Genomic DNA, 19,042 nt, shown 5'->3' on the forward strand with positions numbered 1-19,042 from the left:
TACGTCCTTCAAATCCGACTTCTGCCCTGAACAAAACGCACCAGTGTGAGGTCGGCCTCTCCGCTTCCACCTCGCCCGACACCGGCCTGCAACATGCTGATCACGGCCTTTTCTTCCAAATGCTTTCTCCTTCCCTCGGCTTCCCTGACGCCAACAGCCTCTGGTTTCCCTTAGGACTCCTGTCCTGGCTTGTGGACGGACACTTGGGGCCCCAAGCCTTCATCTTACTCTCAGCGGTCGGGAATGAGGATGGAGCGTGGCGGAGGCATGGCACTTAAAAGCTTAACCCCACTGGAGTGACAGAACGGTGATTACCGAGGACCTTTTCCACAACCCGGGCTTTCCTTCCAGGCCTACACGTGCAAGCACCCGTTTAAAGATGGCGACACCATGTCGCGGATTCCAACTCCGAATACCACATTTACGATCCTCCCTCCAAACTTACTTTCTCCAGATTCTCTCAATAAACATCCCCCCGTTCATCCAGGTGCCTGACGCAGAGTCTCAGGCACTGATTCTTAACTCCTCCGCCACCACCTTCATCGTCCATCTCGAAATCATGAACTACTTACCTTCTCAGTATCTCTCAACTCCATCCTCTTTTTCCGCATTTCAAAGGCCAAAAGCCATTGTCATTGTTCATCTAAACCGAAAGGCCCTCGGCTGGTCTCTCTAACTCTGATCTTGGCCTCCACTCATTCTCCCCGGTGCGGCCAATGTGATCAAAAGTAAAAGCAAATCTGAACACATCACTCCAGGGCTTAAAAACCCCTTCATGGCTTTCCGATGACTTGTTATACTGCTGAAACTCCTTTTCATGGTCACAAGATTCCGACAATCTGCTCCCTACCTTCCAACCTCGCCCTGCACCCTACACTCCAAGCACACTCAACTCTCTCCAGTTCCTCGAACCTCCACGCTATGTGCCTGAGATCACAGTTGTACCCACCCTGCCCGGCTCGTCCTTACTCCCCCTTCCGGTCTTGAACACCCTTCCTCCTGGACGCCTTCCTCGGCTCCCAGAGCAGGTGCTTGCTTTTCCATATCCTGTATTCCCCCTAATGCAACATTCTTCGTGCTTTATTGTACTGTTTGTCTTGTCTGCCACTAAATCTCAAACACCTAGCCAATGCAACGCGTGTCATCAAAATTCAATAAGCTTTTGCAAACACGTGTGTATCTGCCTAGCTCGGCTCTGGCCCCGGCACCCACACATTTTAAAAACGAGAAGATGGGTGTTGCTCGGTGCCCGGTACCTGGTGCCTCATGTAATGCTGCTGGAATGCGTTGCCGTTTTTGAAGACCTTCAGGCAATACGGGCAGAGGAGATGCCGAGTGTCCTCGTGGATCATCCGGAAATGGACGTCCACCTCCGAGTAGAGCGAGGAGCGATACTGACACACCTGGGCCACAGAGGAGGGGAAATAAGCTCAGAGCGAAGCCAACAATGGAGGCCTCAAACGAGAGGTAGCAACAAAAAGGTTAAAAGGTGGAAAAAATTTTCCTAAATGCACAGAAATCAAATTATTTTTCTGCCTTTGTGATACAGGGCTATGTCTGTGAGGAGTTCTCTGTCCGTCTCCAAAGGGCTCGTTCTGGAGACAGACACTGCCTCGGTACTCGCGTGTGCACCTTTATGTTTTTCTCCTGCCTTGAAAATCCTGAAAACAGAACCTGTGTTTACTTTTTCTTCTCTATCCCCTGAGTGTTCCTAAAACTGAGTGTATCGAGTGTGCGGCAGGTATTCAGCAAGGGTCACTAGTGGGTTTTTTATATTTAGCCTTCGAGCAAAAGGGAACAAAGGCCGCACCTGGCAAACGTACGGCATCTCGCCAGGCTTATGAGTGTCCTTCATGTGCTGCAGGAAGAGCGGCGCTCTCGAACGCCCACTCGCAGATCTTGCACTTGGCTGGAAGAAGAAAAACAATGAATAAATCTGCCTGAAAACAAGACCACGGTCCTCCTGACTCATTGTATTTCCTGTGATTTCTGAATCTCCATTTTCAATAGTCTAGATATCATTAGGTCTTTTCTATCCTTTAAAACGGTTTCCACCTTAACATCTGTGTTGCTGATGCCAACTAACCTAGTCTCTAGCTCGACTTCTTACCGAAGCCCCATTCTGGACCCTGAACTTCTGAACTGGACATGCTATCATCACCTCTGGCTTAGAGAAGCACCCTCCTGCTTCCCATGGTTTCCCTTCTAACTGCCCCACCTCCTTCTGAGCTCAAAGCTTAGGTACTATCTGACTCCAGACCCATGTTCTGTCACCATTATTTCAAAACGCACTTAGGAATTGTCACTTCTCCATTCTCGCAGGCAAAAACGTAGAAGCCCACATGACTTCCTACTGCTAATCAGCCAACTTCCAATACCTCCTATTTCTCTAATAAATATAGTGTCTATTTTTTCATACCACTGACAAATGAATTCTTTCAAAATACTATTTTACGTCATTCCTCTGCTCAAAAATAGACAATAATTATCTCCTATGAATAATTCAACAAACATTTATTGACTATCTACTAAATGAGTATAAATAAGAATTTGTCCTCAAAAAACAATCACGAACATAAGTTTTTACCTTGTTATGAGTTATTGTGTTATTATAGTATTAACAAACTTGAGATAACTCAACTTTGTAACTGGCCATTTTGTGACGCTTATAAGGTTGCAATTCTGAATTTTTGGTAAAAATCTTAAATGCTACATATTTTGAATTACATAAGGAAAATAAAGATAATTATTTGGACTTTTTCTTATTGTCAGTGGAATTATTTTCAAGTTTTTGCAACTATGGAAATTGTAAATTTGAAGCTTTGAGCACTTGCTGGACAATGTCCAACCCCTGCCCCCGCCAAAAGATGAGTGAAGTTGAGGTAATTCCTTAAAGTAAAACATACGAAAAAACGAGAGGTTTTTCATTTGAGGTCCAGGTAAGAGGTCTCAGGAAATGCAGGTACCCTCTGAAATTATTTGCAGAAGAAAAAAATGTCTGTTTTTCTGAGAAGAGGAATCACGAGTTTTGTCCTTAGTCTCAAAGGGGTCTGCAACCTGTTCAGAACCACGGCCTAGAGGTACATGAGGTGCCACGAGGGCGTGGATGGAGAGAGAAAAACTCCTGCCTCGACGAATGAGGAGAAGCTGTGCATGTGTGAGCTGAGCCCTGAGAGGAACAGGGCTTTGCGGACAGAGGGGCCGAGAGCAGAAGAGCGAAGGCACGGAGGGGCGCTAGCGGGAAGTGTCTGGAACACGGCAACGCGGACATGACAGCCTTTCCTCCCGTTCTCCTCTCCTCTCCTCTCCTCTCCAGTCCCTTCGCTCATCTTCTTTAATCCGTTTTGTTCTTTTCTAGAACACATTTAAGCACTGGTGTCTTCCAACCTTCTGTCCGAGCCTTGCGTATTCTGCACGTTTTCCCTGGGCGATCTCATTCAACCTCAAAGGCTTTTCCTACAACCTATGTTATCAGCTCAGCTGTTACGACTGTCACACAACGTCAATGACAATTACATTTATCGGGCAATTTCTAACACACAAAGACCATGCTAGGAAATCGGTGAGATAGGAACCTAAGACGTCAGTGGACTTTCGAGATTTCTAGTAGCCTTTTGCATGTCCTCCAGGGGAGAAGCTGGCGGGAAAACTCCAGGGGAGAGCTGACTGATTTTCCGCAGTGGCTACCCTGACACGTGCTGGCCGTGGAGAATCCGGGGCCCGCCCTACACCAAGCTGGCTGCTCCGTCACTAACCGCAGGGTTATGACGGCTGATTCTGATGCCCTCTCTACTCCTACACGAGCAAGCCCGAGTTCCAAAGTCCACTGTCCAATATGACAACCGGCAGCACAGGTGGTCAGCAAACACCTAAAACGCGCTGAGCCCAAACTGAGATGTGCTGTGAGCGTATACCAGATTTCAAAAAAAATGTTTTAAAAAATTTATTTTTTAAATTTATGTACAATTGGTATACATTATATTAGTTTTGAGTGTATGATATAGTGATTCAACATTTATGTATCTTAAATGTGATTATCACACTAAGTCTAGCAATTATCTGTAACCACAAACTTATCTCAGCATTAAAAATCTGGTTTACAGTGTAAAAAAGATAAATATCTCATTAATTGTGTAACTTTGATTATAAGCTGAAATGATTATACTTTGGATGTGTTGAATTCAATAAAAACCATTAAAATCATTTCACTTTTTTACTTTATTTAAAATGGCTGCTGAAAAGTTGCAGGTAAAGCTGACACCGTATTTCCACTGACCAGAAGCAGGGTAAGCCGCTGGCGACAAGCCCACCCCTGCCAACATGACCCAGGCCAGGGAGGGACAAAGGGAACGCAAGTCCGTGTTGTAGGAAAGACTCGGGAAAGACGCGGGAGGATGCGGTCTCTGCTCCACCCGCACAGCTGCGACTGAATGCAACGCCCGAGACGAGACGACCACAGCCGCTGTCTACGAGCCAGGGACAGGGAGATGCTGAGCAGCAGAACACTCAGGTCCCGGGCCTGCTGGCCTCTCAGAGGACACGGTACATGTCCTTAGTGTTTCTAGTCAAGGTGTTTAACTTGCAGCGGAAGTACCGAGGTCACACACGTCTCTCCGGCCTTTATGCATTTGCTTGTGCTGTCACCTAAAAGCTTTTCGTACTTCTTCCCATCGATCACGACCCTTCTTGTATTTAAGACCCTCAAATCTAAGCACGACCTTCTGTGACATCTGGCCACAGGGGCCTCTTCCCGTCTCTGAACTATTTTATCTACTATTGGTATCACCAAAGCACATGATTGTAACATTCTGTGTTGTTCTCACATTTTCCTAGTTACACAGTTTTTGTCTCTTCAACAAAAAAAGAAATCCCTTGAAAGACACAGGAAATATTCTACAAGATTGGGCTCGAATTCTCATGATGTCACCTTACTAGAAGTGTATGCTCTTAAGCAGATGACTTAATTTTCCTGAGCTTGTGTTCAGCCTACATTCCCTCATCTGTACGCTGTACAATGCGGACGACAGTCCAACTCGTATTTCACTGAAGACACTGTCTCGACGGTAAAGCGCTTTACAATACCACGTTTTATTCTACATAAAGCCTATCGAGGGACTAACTGAAACAGATCTGAATACAGACGCTCCCGCTATAAAGGATTTAGGCAATACATTCCGCATATCTCTCCTCAGGGGTCCTGAACCTGAGCCCCTATTAATGCAGGATCCAGCACTGAATTCACACTGAACAGAACGGAAGTCAGGCTTGTAAGATAAGAGGGCGAGTGAAGTAAGGAACTGACATCAAACATGCCAAGAGCTGCTTTCACAGCGGTATCCACACACAGCAAACGCGCTGGCTCCCCTTGGAGCCACCGTGACAAAGAGCTGAGCATACCCTGGAGTTTAAGAGTTTCCCAACTTACTAGTCGATTCATAGGGACTATGAACATTTTCCAAGTGGCACTGGAGCTGGAAGGGAGTGGAAAACTGGCGATAGCAGTGCTGGCAGATGGTGTGACCATCCACCTCACCATTCTGCTGATCGAGTTCTACGTGGTGTTTCATATGGTTCATGAATCTGTAGCACAGCACAAAGTACAGAAAACATACATAAAATCAGTAGCCTTGGAGACATGAGACAGCAGAATCACAGAACAGCCCTTATCTGCTCCCCGCTCCCCCAACTTCCTGTTGGGGAACCCAGAAAAGGCTTCCTGACACTAACAGGGTGCCGTGGAAGGAGACACACTGTCTCCCTCACTCTGCCCAAAGTCCTCTTATTTACCACGACACCTGTTTCTTTAGCACCAGCTGTTGAGTTCACGATAACCCTTAGCAAGACGGGGTGACAGGACCATTCTCCCAAGAGACAGACCTGAACATACAAGGAAAGGCCAGTCTTCCCCTGTCCGAGGTAACGTCCAAGGCTCCCTGACACTTACCGAATGTTGTTTTTTAGCCTTTTGGTACAGTGTGGGCACCGGAAAGATGTGGCGACCTTGGGGAAGTTCGTGAGCTGGGCCACTTTGCCGCCATCCCGTCCGTAGTAGAAGTCATCGACCAGCATGATGAGCTTGGTCTGGGCAGCGTCGCCCACGGCCTCGTTCGGCTCTGGTGCTTTGGCAGGTGGGGACAGCGCAGGGATTGGTGTCGAAGACGGCGTGGAAGCAACAGGAGTCGTCTTCTCGGGGGATGGGGGCTTCGCTGCCGACGGGACGCTGGGTTCGGAATCCAGAGACTTCCCTTTCTTCTGGTATTCAACCATCTCCGGGCAACAGTACTAGAAAAAAGGAAGACATCCGATCATTCTGGTCACCCTGGGGACGAGGGTGTCTAACCCCCCAGCCTCACCAACATTCCCTGGTAAGTCTGGTTCTAGGTAATCCCGCCAGCTTCCACCCTTCGGTTTCCCAGTGTCCCCCAGTCTCTCTCTTTCTAGTGTGTATGGATACAGACATTCGCCATCCGAACGCCGTACCTTACACTTCTCCCTCCTGCCTCAGCTCCTTAACCACTCACTAGCATAACCTGGCTCCGAGCCCCCTGCGGAAGCTCCGACCTCTGCATCCAGACTAAAAGCAAAAAGGCCAGAAATGGAATCGGGCTAACGGCTCCCGATTCAGTCAATGACACGGCGAGTAGAAAATGAACTGAGGCCAACTTGGTTTGAGTTCCAATTATCTCATGAACCTGGCCCCAGGGCGGTTCGAAAATCTACAACCAAGAAATTAAGACTATATGGGTTCTGATGAATCTGAGGGTCTTTACACGCATCCTATCACGATCCGAAGGGCATCACTCTTCTAAGACAACCCCAAAGAGAAAGTGACCCTTTAGAAAGCTTCCGAGCCGGTCTGGGGCCCGCTTCGCAGTGAGTGGGTGCAGCCTCCGCGGGCGGGACCACTTACACACATGTGCCCTCTCAGAGCTTCGGTCACGCGGAACTGAGCGCTGCATCGTGGGCATATCTTCCGCCCGCCGTCTTGGAGGTCAAACACGGGGACAGAAGAGGTCACTGGAAGAAATGAGAAGCATTGATGAGATTAATAAGGTACTGGACAAGGGTTACTGGCCTTCTGGGAAAGGGTGCACACTCCCTGGGAGGCACATCGCGGTTGGTGAACAAGCCTGAGAGACAACAGGGAGGCAGGCGCCTGCCCTGCTCCTCTAACTCAAGGCCAAGGTCAGCAAACCAAGGCTCATAGGCCAAAGCCAGCCAGCCGCCAGTTTCTGTATGGCCTATGAGCCAAGAGTAGCTTTATTTTTTTGCTGTTAGTTTTTTCTTTAATTGTGCTTAAATTACATAATATACAGTTTATATCTTAACCAATTCTAAGTGTACAGTCCGGCTGTGTTACGTAGGCACCTAGCTGTGCCAGCAGTTGCCAGAAGTCTTTTCATCTGCAATACTGACACCCATTAAACGACTCTCCACCTCCTGTCCCCACAACCACCATTCTACTCTGTCTCTCTATGAATTTGACTGTTCAAGGTACTTCATTCAAGTGGATCACAGAGTACTTGTCCTTTAGTGACCAGATCACTTAGCATAGCATAATGTCCTTGAGGTCGTGAATGCTGTAGCATGTGTCAGAATCTCCTTTTTAGGCTGAACAATACACCATCGTGTGTACACGTACTACATTTTGTTTATCCATTCATAGGTTGATGGATATTTGGGATGCTTCCACCTTCTGGCTATTACAGATAATGCTACGAACAGGGGCGTGCAAGTATCTGTTTGGGTCCCTGCTTTCCATTCTTGGGTATATACCCAGAAGGGGAACTGCTGGGTCACATGGTAGCTTTATGTTTACTGTTTTGTAGTAAATAGAAATATCAGTAGTAAAAATCATGCCATTGGATATTCCCACCACCAGCACTGCACAAGGGTTTCGGTTTTTCCACATCTCTGCCAACACCCGTTACTGTCTTTTGGGTAACGGCCATCCTAACGGGTGTGAGGTGGCAGCTCACTGTGGTTTTGATTTCCATTTCCCCAATTATTAGTGATATTTAGCATCTTTTCATGGACTTAATGGCCATCTGTACAGTATATCTTCTTTGGAGAAATGTCTATTCAACTCCTTTGCCCATTTTTAAAGTGGGTTGTTTGTTCTGTTGTTGAGCTGTAGAAGTTCTTTATATATTCTGGCTACTAACCCCTCATCAGATACGTGGTTTGCAATATTTTCTCCCTTTCAGTGGGCTGCCTTTTCAGTGTCCTTTGATGCCCTAAAGATTTTAATTTCGATGGAGTCTTGTTTATCTATTTTTTCTTTTGTTGCCCGTGTTTCTGGTGTCACATGCAAGAAATCATTGCCAAATCCAATGTCATGAAGCTTTCCCCCTGTGTTTTCTTCTAAGTTTCAGAGTTTTAGCTCTTATGTTTAGGTCTTTGATTCACTGAGTTAATTTTTATATATGGTAATTAAGGGTCCAACTTCATTTTTTTTTCATGTGGATATCCAGTTTTCCCAACACCATTTGTTACAGGTTTTTAAGTTTTAAATGGTTGAAAGAAAAGCAAAAGAGTAAGATCTTCTGACACATAAAAATTATATGAAATTCAAAATTCGGAGTCCGTAAGTAGCTCTGGTGGAGCGCGGTCAGGCTCATTCATTTACACACTGTCTGTGGCGGCTGGTGCATCCCAGCGGCAAAGCTGAGGAGCTGTAACACAGATCTTATTGTGCACATGGTGCTTTACAGAAAGGTTTGCCGACCCCGATATAGACTGTTGAAAATGCTCACGCTCATTACATCCTTCTATACCCGAAAACCGTTCCACCAAATTCCGCCTTTAAAACCTTGTTTGGATATCCACTTCCTCCACGAAGCCATCCTTTGACTGCCCCACCCATACCCGATCAATCCATTCATTCCACTGATCTGCAAAGCACGACTGCAGAATTCCTTGGAGGTGACTCAGTTATTCTGTCCACAAGCGGCTATCCCCTTCACTAAAGTTTCTGTTGAGAACAGATTGTAGCGACTATGTCTTATTTGATTCCTCTACGCCACAGTAGAGTTCTGACACAACATGTATTAATGTTTCTAAATGACCGGCTGCTCAGAGTCTTTCAGGTTATTGTACCTTTCATTGAAGACTCAGGTCCGCTGGTTCTCTGAGAGCCATGGGCAGAGCTGTTGTTGGACACCACCATCGGCCCGGGACTCTGGCCCAGGGAAGGGATGGTGTTAAGGGTATTCACCAGTTTGGCCACTTCATTGCTATTTTCACCTGTAACCCCAGGTCGCTTCACAGTGACAAAGCTGGTAATGCTCACTGCAGGTGGAGAGGGGAAGGAGGGAGCTATGTTGGCCAAGTGATAATCGCCTGTTCTCCGCCCACCACCCGTCCCAGCTCTGCCATCTCCCCTTCCCACGCCTCACCTAGCTTGGGATTCGGGGTCTGGTTGGACTGGCCCGGAGGCTGGACGGCTAGCTGCCCCAGCGAGGTGGGTGGCGTGGCGGTGGGGGTGGTGGAAGTACTGGGAGTGGACTTGGTCTGCTGGGCCTGGGACTGCGGGACGGTGCTCCGAATGGTGAGCGTGGCTGGGATGACGGTGGTGAAGGTGTTGGTGGTGGGTCGCACGGGCATCGTGGAGCCGGGTCTCACGGGGGCCATCTGAGAGAACACCTGGGGGACTCCCACTGTCGGCTTCACAAACTGGGTACCTGGGGCTTCGAAAGAGAGACAAACAAAAGTACCAAATCTTGGTCAAGAAGCTCACCTGTAATACATTCCCCCATCCTTACTGGAAATATTGGAATAGGAAAAGATTATTTCCCCAAATGGATTGGCGGCCTCATTGGAAGTTGCCAAGAGTAGCATGGATGCTGATATCTAAGAAAGTAACTGGTGTCCAAGCCGGCAAAAGCAATTAGCTTAGATATCCAGCCCTGAAAACATTCAACTGAAGAAAAAAGATACCCATCGACTCCTCCCCAAACACCTCCCCACGCTGCCTTTTCTATACTACGAATGCAGTCAGGAGTAGCTTGACCTTGGTACTGGAAGAGAAAGAATGGGTATAGAGCAGGAGGTAGTACGGGTATGCACGAGCCCAAAGGACGGACTTGGTCCTGAAAAAAGCAATCTTTCCCTCTCAGAATACTAAAGGAGTCTTCCATTCTCTTACGTAAACTCAAATAGAAGACCAACTACGCAACTCTACTAGGCTCTCCCAAAGACGAGAGTCTCCTGGCTCAGCTATAGACAATTCCACTGACATTTATGTAAGAAATATCAGAACTAGGTAGCATAAGCTCAACAGGCCAAAGGCCAAAAAAAAAACAACCCCCAAACAAAAACACCCTGTGGGCTCTGAGAACAACAAAAAATTGAGGAGGACAAGCTACAGAGACACCCTTACAACAACTAAACTAAGATATTGCTCTGAATTGTGGTAAACTTAGACACTAAATAAAAAGCTAAGGGGAAATTACAAAATTTTTAAAGAATGACCTTTCACTTCAGTTTCTTAAAAAAAAAAAAATACTAGTCATTGGCAATATTTATCCTCAAAAGATATATCATTTGGTTAATTTATATCCAAAATCTATGCCATAAAATTAAAGCAATTTAAGTTTATAATCCCACTATGTATACAAGTAGAATTATAAGGAATACAGAATTTTCAAGATTGCATTAATAACATCCCTTCAAGATAAAAACTTAAATGCTGATTAAAACATGAGAAGCAAAAAAATGACTATATAAACCTGTTTTATTACCTCATGAAGGGTGGTAAAAAGTTAAAAAAATATATAAATCAAACCACCACCCTGGCCAAAGGTTAGAAACAGTTTTCAAAAAGCTGGGCTTAAATACACTTTGTAAATGACCTAGAGTACTTTGAGACAATAAAAACAAATCTGGATGCAGGTTTATTCCACGTGGACAGACATTTTTCCTTACCTGGGACTAGTGTGATTGGTCTAACCGTTTGGCCTTGCTGTACGTTCAGCACAATCCCAACCTGATTCATTGCATTTTGTACAGGTCGGACATTTCTTACAGGAAATCCCTGCATTAAAAAGCAAAATGATCTTTAACATGGAGACCCGCTAATGCTAGCAGAGACTGCAGTGAGACCCACATCCAAAAAAATCCCCACGCCTTTATCTAATGGTTCCTTCTCTAGAAAGAGAGCTTTTAAATGACTGAGATGGAGAAATTTAGGAATTCTAGCAAACTTCCGAGTGATAAAATACCAAAATGGAGAATAAGCTTTGGTGCATTATGAACAAAAATGAAAACCTACTTCCTGTCTTAAGAAAACCTCAGCTTAAAAATCTCATCCAAAGACTGCCCTGTAAACTGCGAAACACGTAGAAGTTAAAAAAACCCCGACACTAATGACATTCACTGCGGTGACTCAACATACTGCCTTGCACCCTGTGTTCGGCAGCGGGCTTCCCACTTCGACTCACCTCGCACGGCGAGTAAGTCATCCGTCTGCCTTCTCCAAAGATCTGCCTGCACTTTACCGATTTCATACACATTTTCCAGAAATCAACTAATTCACCCCATTTTAAGAAAAACAGCCCAAGCAAAGGGTGAGACGCCTTGAGGGCCAAGGGTGAAGCTTTTCCACTAAGTTCCGCCCAAATCTCATCAAATCACTTCACAGCCCTCCAAGGGGCATAAAGGAAACGCCCCAGCTGCACGCTAGGCTTTCTGCAAGTCAGCATCACCTTACGAAGCAGAGGACAAGGCCAGGTAAAAACAGGACTTGGAGCCACTTCCAACGGTGTTAAAGGCTCTGAGGCAGAGCCTCCAGGGTTCACGTGATCTTTTTCGCCTCCCTACCAAGGCCCAGCACCCGTCCCACTCACCTGTGTGGTGATGAATATTGGCTGCGAGGCCACAGGGGAGCTAGTCACGTGATTGGCATTCTGCATGACCTGGACAGGCCTCAATACTGGTTGACTAACCATTGTGCCCAGACCCGGGGCTGGATTCTGGGTTAGGATGAGTGGCTGTCCACCTTGCTGGACCAAAGAATTGCCAGCTAAAGAGTAAAAGAGAGAGAAAAAAAGGAATGTAAGAGAAAAGAAACTCACATTTGATAAGAAACATGATCTTAGATAAGAAATGGTGTCCCAGATACCAAAATATCCAAGACTGTCACTCACCTCAGGTTTAATGTCACCAAATTCACCAAAAATTTAAGCTTCACCCAAATCTACAACTAACAGAAAAACAGGTAGGTAGGGGAGGTTCACTAACATCCCCCCTAGGCATCTTAACCAGGCATGTCTTAACACAGTAAGACTTCTACGTGGCTGTCACTCTGACTAATTATTTAAGTGTGCACGCATCATCTCCCATACCAAAACAGCGAAACAAAATAACGTTTCTTTTTCCTGAAAAAAAAAAAGAAAAAGTTCTTTTGTCTTAAAAAAAACAAAGACACTATATTTTAACCTATTCTGTCAGAATGTAATTTGCTGCTGATGCACCCTAACCTTTTTACAAAGAACATTCATCAAGAACATTAATTCGGCAAATACATAGAATTTAAACAATGACATCTCTTCTGAGAGTGTCAAATCTCAGAAATGCAAGACTAAACCACCATTGCCTTGTACAGGCACGGAACACAGAGACAGGCCAACTACCTTCTCCCTCTGCCGTTAAGACTGATGAGGAAAAGTCCTGGTCAAAAACTAATCAACGCCAAGTAAAAATGACATGATTTCAAGAGATAATGACTCAGTCATGAATATTAATATAATAAATACTAATAACCTGGGCTAATTGTTACTGAAATATTTTAAGTTCTTTTTCATTTGTGAGAAAAGCAATTTTGTATATGTTTTTAAGTCCTCTACTACACTTGACTAAAAAATCCTTAATATTACGTTTCCTAATTTACAAAGAATATTGCAAAACTAGATAGAAGACATGGTTCCATAGTGTAGAAGTTAACACGTCTGCTTTATACGCAGAAGGTCCTGGGTTTGCGCCCCAGTGGAGCCACGGTCCATGGTCTACAGCCATGCCACCCTGAACAAGCCCGATCCCGTCTGATCTCAGAAGCTAAGCAGGGTTGGGCCTGGTTAGTACTTGGATGGGAGGCCACCTAGGAAGACCAGGTGCTATAGACAATAATAATAAATAAAATAATAATAAAACAAAAACTAGATAGAAAATTTCAGGGAGCCAAACAATATACCTGAATCAAAGATTAAAACGAAACACTGCCTCAACTTTACCTCAATTCACAATGGGATGATCTCCTCTGAACGGTATGCTCTCCTTGACAGACGGAGTCACGGCCGTCAGCTGCCAATTTAATTAGACCAGCAGAGTGGCTATGCAGGTGGCTATTAATGGGCCAACAGTGGCTTCTCCCATATTCTCCCAGAAACTGGGAGCCCATTGGTGGACCAGACCCTCATAGTTACTGAGCCAGCAGACTAGAAATTGAGGCTGACAGATTAACAAAAAATTCCAAGTTCTATCTATGCTAACTATGCTGACAATTTATTGACTACACAGATTTTAAATTTAAGTATTTTATTATGGATAAGTTATAAGAAATATATATAATTAGAACACTAAAATGAATCCCCATGTACCCAACACCGCACCAAGTTTCAACAATTATCAACTTATGGCATATCTTGTTTCATCGGCACCTCCCACCCACTTACTAGTTCCCATGTCATTGTGAAACAAGTTCCAGATCATATCATTTCATCTATAAATTTCATTATGTCTCTAAAAGAACTTAAAAAAAAAGTGTCAACACCATTATCGTGCCTAAAAATATAATAATTCTGTGACTATAGGTGATAACACTGTATTATAGAAGTGAAATTTGCTGAGTAGGACTTAAATGTTCTCACTCCCCCACCAAGGTCAGTATATGAGGTGATGGATGTGTTAATTAACTAGACGGCAGGCATCCTTCCACAATATAGATCAAATCACTATGTACACTTCAATCTTACAATTATATTTGTTCATTATATTCAATAAAGTTAAATGTGTAAATACTCTTTAATATCAAATACCAAGTTAGAATTCAAACTGACTGTCAATGATTTTTTAAAAGAGTTTGTTTGAAACGGGTTATAAAAGGTTCACTACAGATATGCAACTGAAAGACCTCTCTCTTAAGTCTCTTTTAATCTATAGGGTCCCTCCCCATCCATCTCTTTCACTCCTTTACAATTTATGGCTGAAAAATATTGACTAAACAAAACCAAATATTTTCCATTCATTAATTTAACTGCCTGGGTAAAAAAAAAAAATGTTATTTATCTAAGACTAAATTCTTAAGATAATCGCTGACTCAACATCTCAACTACATATAGGAAGAAAACGATGGAAATGTTTTGCATTTATGTGAAATCAACCAGCATTAGCAAGTCTGAAAGGCAGGCCTGGTTCCCATATAATCTGCACAAACCCTACTACTATAAAGAATGTCAACCTGAGGATTTTCTGCAAATATTCTGACATCAGGGTCATATTTGAATTTTGGTGGATTGTCAGGGCTTTTCCAAAAACACCGTGCAAACAAAAAAGTGGGTTTCTAAGTCGAAATTAGGTTCACAATTCAACTAAAACCAGCATATGAAAAGTCACATTGGGTAAATTAAAGGATATCTACTTATTTATTATTTTTAATGAATTATTTGAATGAATTTCAATGAATTCTAACAATTCTAATGAATTTTTAAAAATAATTTCTGCATTTTTCTTAATTCTTTCCTCAAAGAAATTGTGACAATTCAAAGGTCACACAAAGTTCTATTTCCAGAGGATGAAAGAGGCAATCAGAACTGGGAGGCTTAAAAAAAGGCTTTAAAAGAATTATCCAACGAATCTCTCGCCTCTAAGTTCACTCTCATGTGTAAGGCTAGGGTACCATAGCCATGAACTGACGAATGAGCAAAGAAGATTCAGAGCGGCTTCTTTCATAGTATGCTGTTCGTTTTACAAATCTGGAGGTCTTGATTTTTTTCCGTTATTAAGTTTACTTACACAGCTTTAAACCCCAGAGATAAGAGGGCTAAAATGGAGTCGAAATGAGCTGAAGTGGACTTGAAAATCATCACTAGTTACGCAGTAAGAAATTATAACGTTAAATACGCATAATTCACAGGTCAGAATTAAGCAGTGGTTTATTTCACTTCATGATTTTTTCCAATGCGAACGTATAATCAGAGCTATAGGAATAGTTTTCTGATGAGGAGTGATAGATTATGAAGAAGAGCAAAAAGAATAGCAAAAATTTTTGAAAAATTTATTCCTGACACATTCTTAAAACAAACATACAGTTTTACTGATATATAATCCATATACCATACATAACACCCATTTAAAGGGTACAATTAAAAAAATAAATAAAAGGTACAATTCAGAGGTTTTTAGTATATTTGCAAGGTTTGTGCAACTATCCCCACTACTTAATTTCAGAACATTTTCATCACCCCCAAAAGAAACCTGCACCCGTCAGCAGTTATTACCCATTCTCCTCTCCTCCAGCCCTGACGGCCACTAATCTACTCTCGTCTCCACGGATTTGCCTATTCTGGACATTTCATACAAATGGAGTCATACAATATGTGGCCTTTCGTACCTAATTTCTTTTGCTTACCATTATGTTTTCAAGTTTCATTCATATTGTAGCATATGTCCGTGTTTCGTCCCTTTTTCTGGCCTGATAATATTGCATTGTAGAGATATAAGATATATACATTTTGTTTATCCATTCAACAGTTTAGGTTGTTTCCACTTTTTGGCTATAAAAAATACTGTTGCTATTAACATCTGTGCACAAGTATTCGTGTTTTCAATTCTCTCGGGTGTATTAAGAATAAAATTGCTAGGTCACATGATCACTCTGCGTTTAACTTTTTGGGAAACTGCCAAACTATCTTCCAAAGCAGCCACACCATTTTACATTCTCATCAGCAACACGAGAGTTCCGATTTCTCCACGTTATCACCAATACTTGTTATTGATCACCTTTTGGATTCCAGCCATCCTAGTGGGTATGAAGTGGTATCTCCTTGTGTTTTTGATAAGCATTTCCCTTAGTAACTAATGATGTTGGGCACCTTTTCATGTGCTTATTGGCCATTTATATATCTTCTTTGGAGAAATGCCTATTCAGATCCTTTACCATTTAAAAATTGGATTGTCTTTTTTATTACTGGATTGTACTAGTTCTTTATATATTCCAGATACGAGTCCCTTATTGAATATATTATTTGCAAAATTTTTCTCCCATTCTACGGGTTATATGTTTTCACTTTCTTGATTGTGCCCTTTGAAGCATAAAAGGTTTTAATTTTTATAAAGTTAAATTTATCTAATTTTTCTGTAGTTTCTTATGCTTTGGTGCCCCATCTAAGAAGCCAATGCCTAAGCAAAGGTCATAAAGACTTACACCTGTGTTTGCTTCTAAGCGTTTTACAGTTACATAGCTTTAGCTCTTACATTTAGGTCTTTGACCATCTACAGTTAATGTCTGTATATGATATGAGGTACAGGCGGCACTTCACTTTTTTTCGATGTGGAAAAAGTATCCAGTTGTCCTAGTATCATTTGTTTTAAAAAATGTATTCTTTCTCCATTGTATAAGAAAAAATTAGATTGTTTTTCTTTTAACCAACTATCACTCTCCATGAAACAAAAGGTATTTTGGAGTCTAGGACAAAATTGTGTCCACCCCTCGCATTCCATTTATTCTTTTAAAATAATATTCATCTTAAATATATTTTAACATTTGATCCATAAATATGTTAAATAAATTTAAGTTATGAAGTTTACCAATAAAACGAACACCACCCCATCTAGGACCAGGCCATTATCAACAATATTAACATACTCCCACTCTTTCAAAAAAAAATGGCTCCCCTCACATATACAAAAATGTTCCTTAAAACCAAGAGTCCAGTAAATGCTTTTTCACATAGAAGGGCAAGGTAAATAAGAAAAACATGTAAATTATAAAAACCAGTCAATGCCCCCAAAAGGGACAGTCTTTTAAACCTAGTGCAGTAAGTGAAGCATTATTAAATTGCTCAAAAGTTATTCTCCCTTGCTATGTTATTAATGTAATAAGTAGACAATACACAAATACAATCAAACTGAAAGCTTATAGGGGAACTGGGCTGTAACAGAATATTTTTTATCCACTCTTGTGAAATCTTAACCCTACATCTTATTCCTATGCTAGCATTCCCAGAGTTTCTTATTAGAAAGTTATAGAATTTTATGTATATACCAAAAAAAAAGGGCTAGAAAAACTAAACCTATTAATGTGTGCTTATCAATGCATGAACAGGTTTTAGAAAAATAGACAAATGTAACTAGTTACCAGTCCATACCCATTTTTTTCCAACCATAAACTTGAGTTAACGTTTTCTTTTGCATACTAGAGGTTTCTGAAATAAATAAAATCAATTTACTTATACTGTATATTTAAAAATTTGTACACAGGCCTTAAGAAGGGAAAAGAATCGCATCCATTCAAAGAGCCAAGGAGACTAAGTCATGTCCGCATGTCACAAGATGCTCATCGGGGCCGTGGGACCCTCAGATCAGAGAAGTTTAACTAAACTGGTTGCTAAGAGAACTTTGATAGATTATTTTAAGAAAAACCATGGAAAGCAGTAAGTAAAATACAGTGGAAAGGCCACAAGCTTTGAAGTCTAGATCATTCAAATCCATTTTGGTCACGTACCAACTATCTGACCTTTAAGCAAATTTAGACTCCCTAGGCCTTGGTTTCCACATCAATAAAAATGAGAGAATTCTCTAGATAGTGGTGCCTCATCTTTATACATGAAGGCCTTCATTTATAAGTTTGAAAAAATTCTAAAGGTTCTCACATGATAAAAATCATATTTTCAGGACCCAAAGATTGAAAAAAATACCTATGGAAATTATAAAGATTTACTTTTGATAGTACTTAAAGCTGGCAACAACATTAGGAAAGAGATACTGGTGGGCACCTTTTCAGAGCCACCTGTTAGGGCCATCTGACACTGTCTATCAGTCTTTGAACACCTGACCCAGCTGTCTCACTTTTATGCTGCAGATACGCTTATCTAGTGAGTGATACAATGCCCGAGAATGTTCACTATATAAGTCTGTGATCACAACAAATTGGGGCTGTGATAAACGTCCAATGATAGGGGAATAAGTGGCTATATCCAAAATAAGAACACCATATGCAATTTGGAAATATAAACTGATACGACACTTCTAGATGGCCAATCCAAAAAAAAAATATTGATCGAAATCCTTAAAATTGTGATGACCTTGGATCCAAAAACTTGACATTTAGTTCTGTATTCTCAGAATTAAAGATGTGACACAAGACAGGGACAGAGATGTTCACGACAGCTCTTTAAAATAACAGCATACCCTTTTACAACCTATTGTTAATAACAGTTAATCAAACAACAGGAAATATAGTTGGTCATCAGAAAGATAAATATTTAGAAAAATGAGAAGATATTCACTACATATCGAAGAAAAAAGGAGGCAAAGAGTGATATAGTCTGTATGATTCATTTTTGTAAAAAATAAATCTCCACATGTACATGAAGAAGTTTATAAAAGTACATGTATGCAGTGGCCAGGACATGGAAGCAACTGACGTGTCCTACGATAGATGACTGGCTAAAGAAGCTGTGGTACATACATACAATGGAATATCAGCCGTAAGAAGAGATGAGATACTGCCATTTGCGACAACATGGATGGACCGTGAGATAATCATGCTAAGTGAAATAAGCCAGACAGAAAAAGTTGAAAATCACATAGTATCATTTATATGTGGGATATAAACCTAAAAGCAACAAATGAACAAGAGAAACAAACAGAGACTCAGGGACATGGACAATGGACTAGTGGTTACCAGAGGGTAGGGGGTGGGGGAGGAGGGGAGAGGTAGACGGGATAAAGGGAGTCAAATATAGGGGGTTGGGGAGGTGAAGTGGGTAAAGGGGATCAAATATATGGTAGCTGAAGGAAACTGGACTTTGGGTGGTAATCACAA

At 42.3% G+C, this 19,042-nt stretch overlaps 1 protein-coding gene and 1 non-coding gene across 2 annotated transcripts in view; one reads left to right on the plus strand and one right to left on the minus strand.

Moving 5' to 3' along the window:
* Positions 1-19,042, minus strand: part of POGZ (pogo transposable element derived with ZNF domain) — a 39,633-nt gene that overhangs the window by 5,128 nt on the left and 15,463 nt on the right. The window contains 10 exon segments of the mRNA XM_015595480.2: positions 1,257-1,403; positions 1,811-1,874; positions 1,876-1,909; positions 5,426-5,580; positions 5,945-6,282; positions 6,911-7,017; positions 9,100-9,291; positions 9,399-9,689; positions 10,927-11,035; positions 11,847-12,022. Coding sequence (XP_015450966.1) covers positions 1,257-1,403; positions 1,811-1,874; positions 1,876-1,909; positions 5,426-5,580; positions 5,945-6,282; positions 6,911-7,017; positions 9,100-9,291; positions 9,399-9,689; positions 10,927-11,035; positions 11,847-12,022 — 1,613 coding nt within the window.
* Positions 13,003-13,121, plus strand: LOC112469159. The gene has a single exon (XR_003042482.1). It is a non-coding gene; the product is annotated as a 5S ribosomal RNA (ribosomal RNA).

This window comes from Pteropus alecto, unplaced genomic scaffold, assembly GCF_000325575.1.
Source record: "Pteropus alecto unplaced genomic scaffold, ASM32557v1 scaffold106, whole genome shotgun sequence".
NCBI lineage: Eukaryota > Metazoa > Chordata > Mammalia > Chiroptera > Pteropodidae > Pteropus > Pteropus alecto.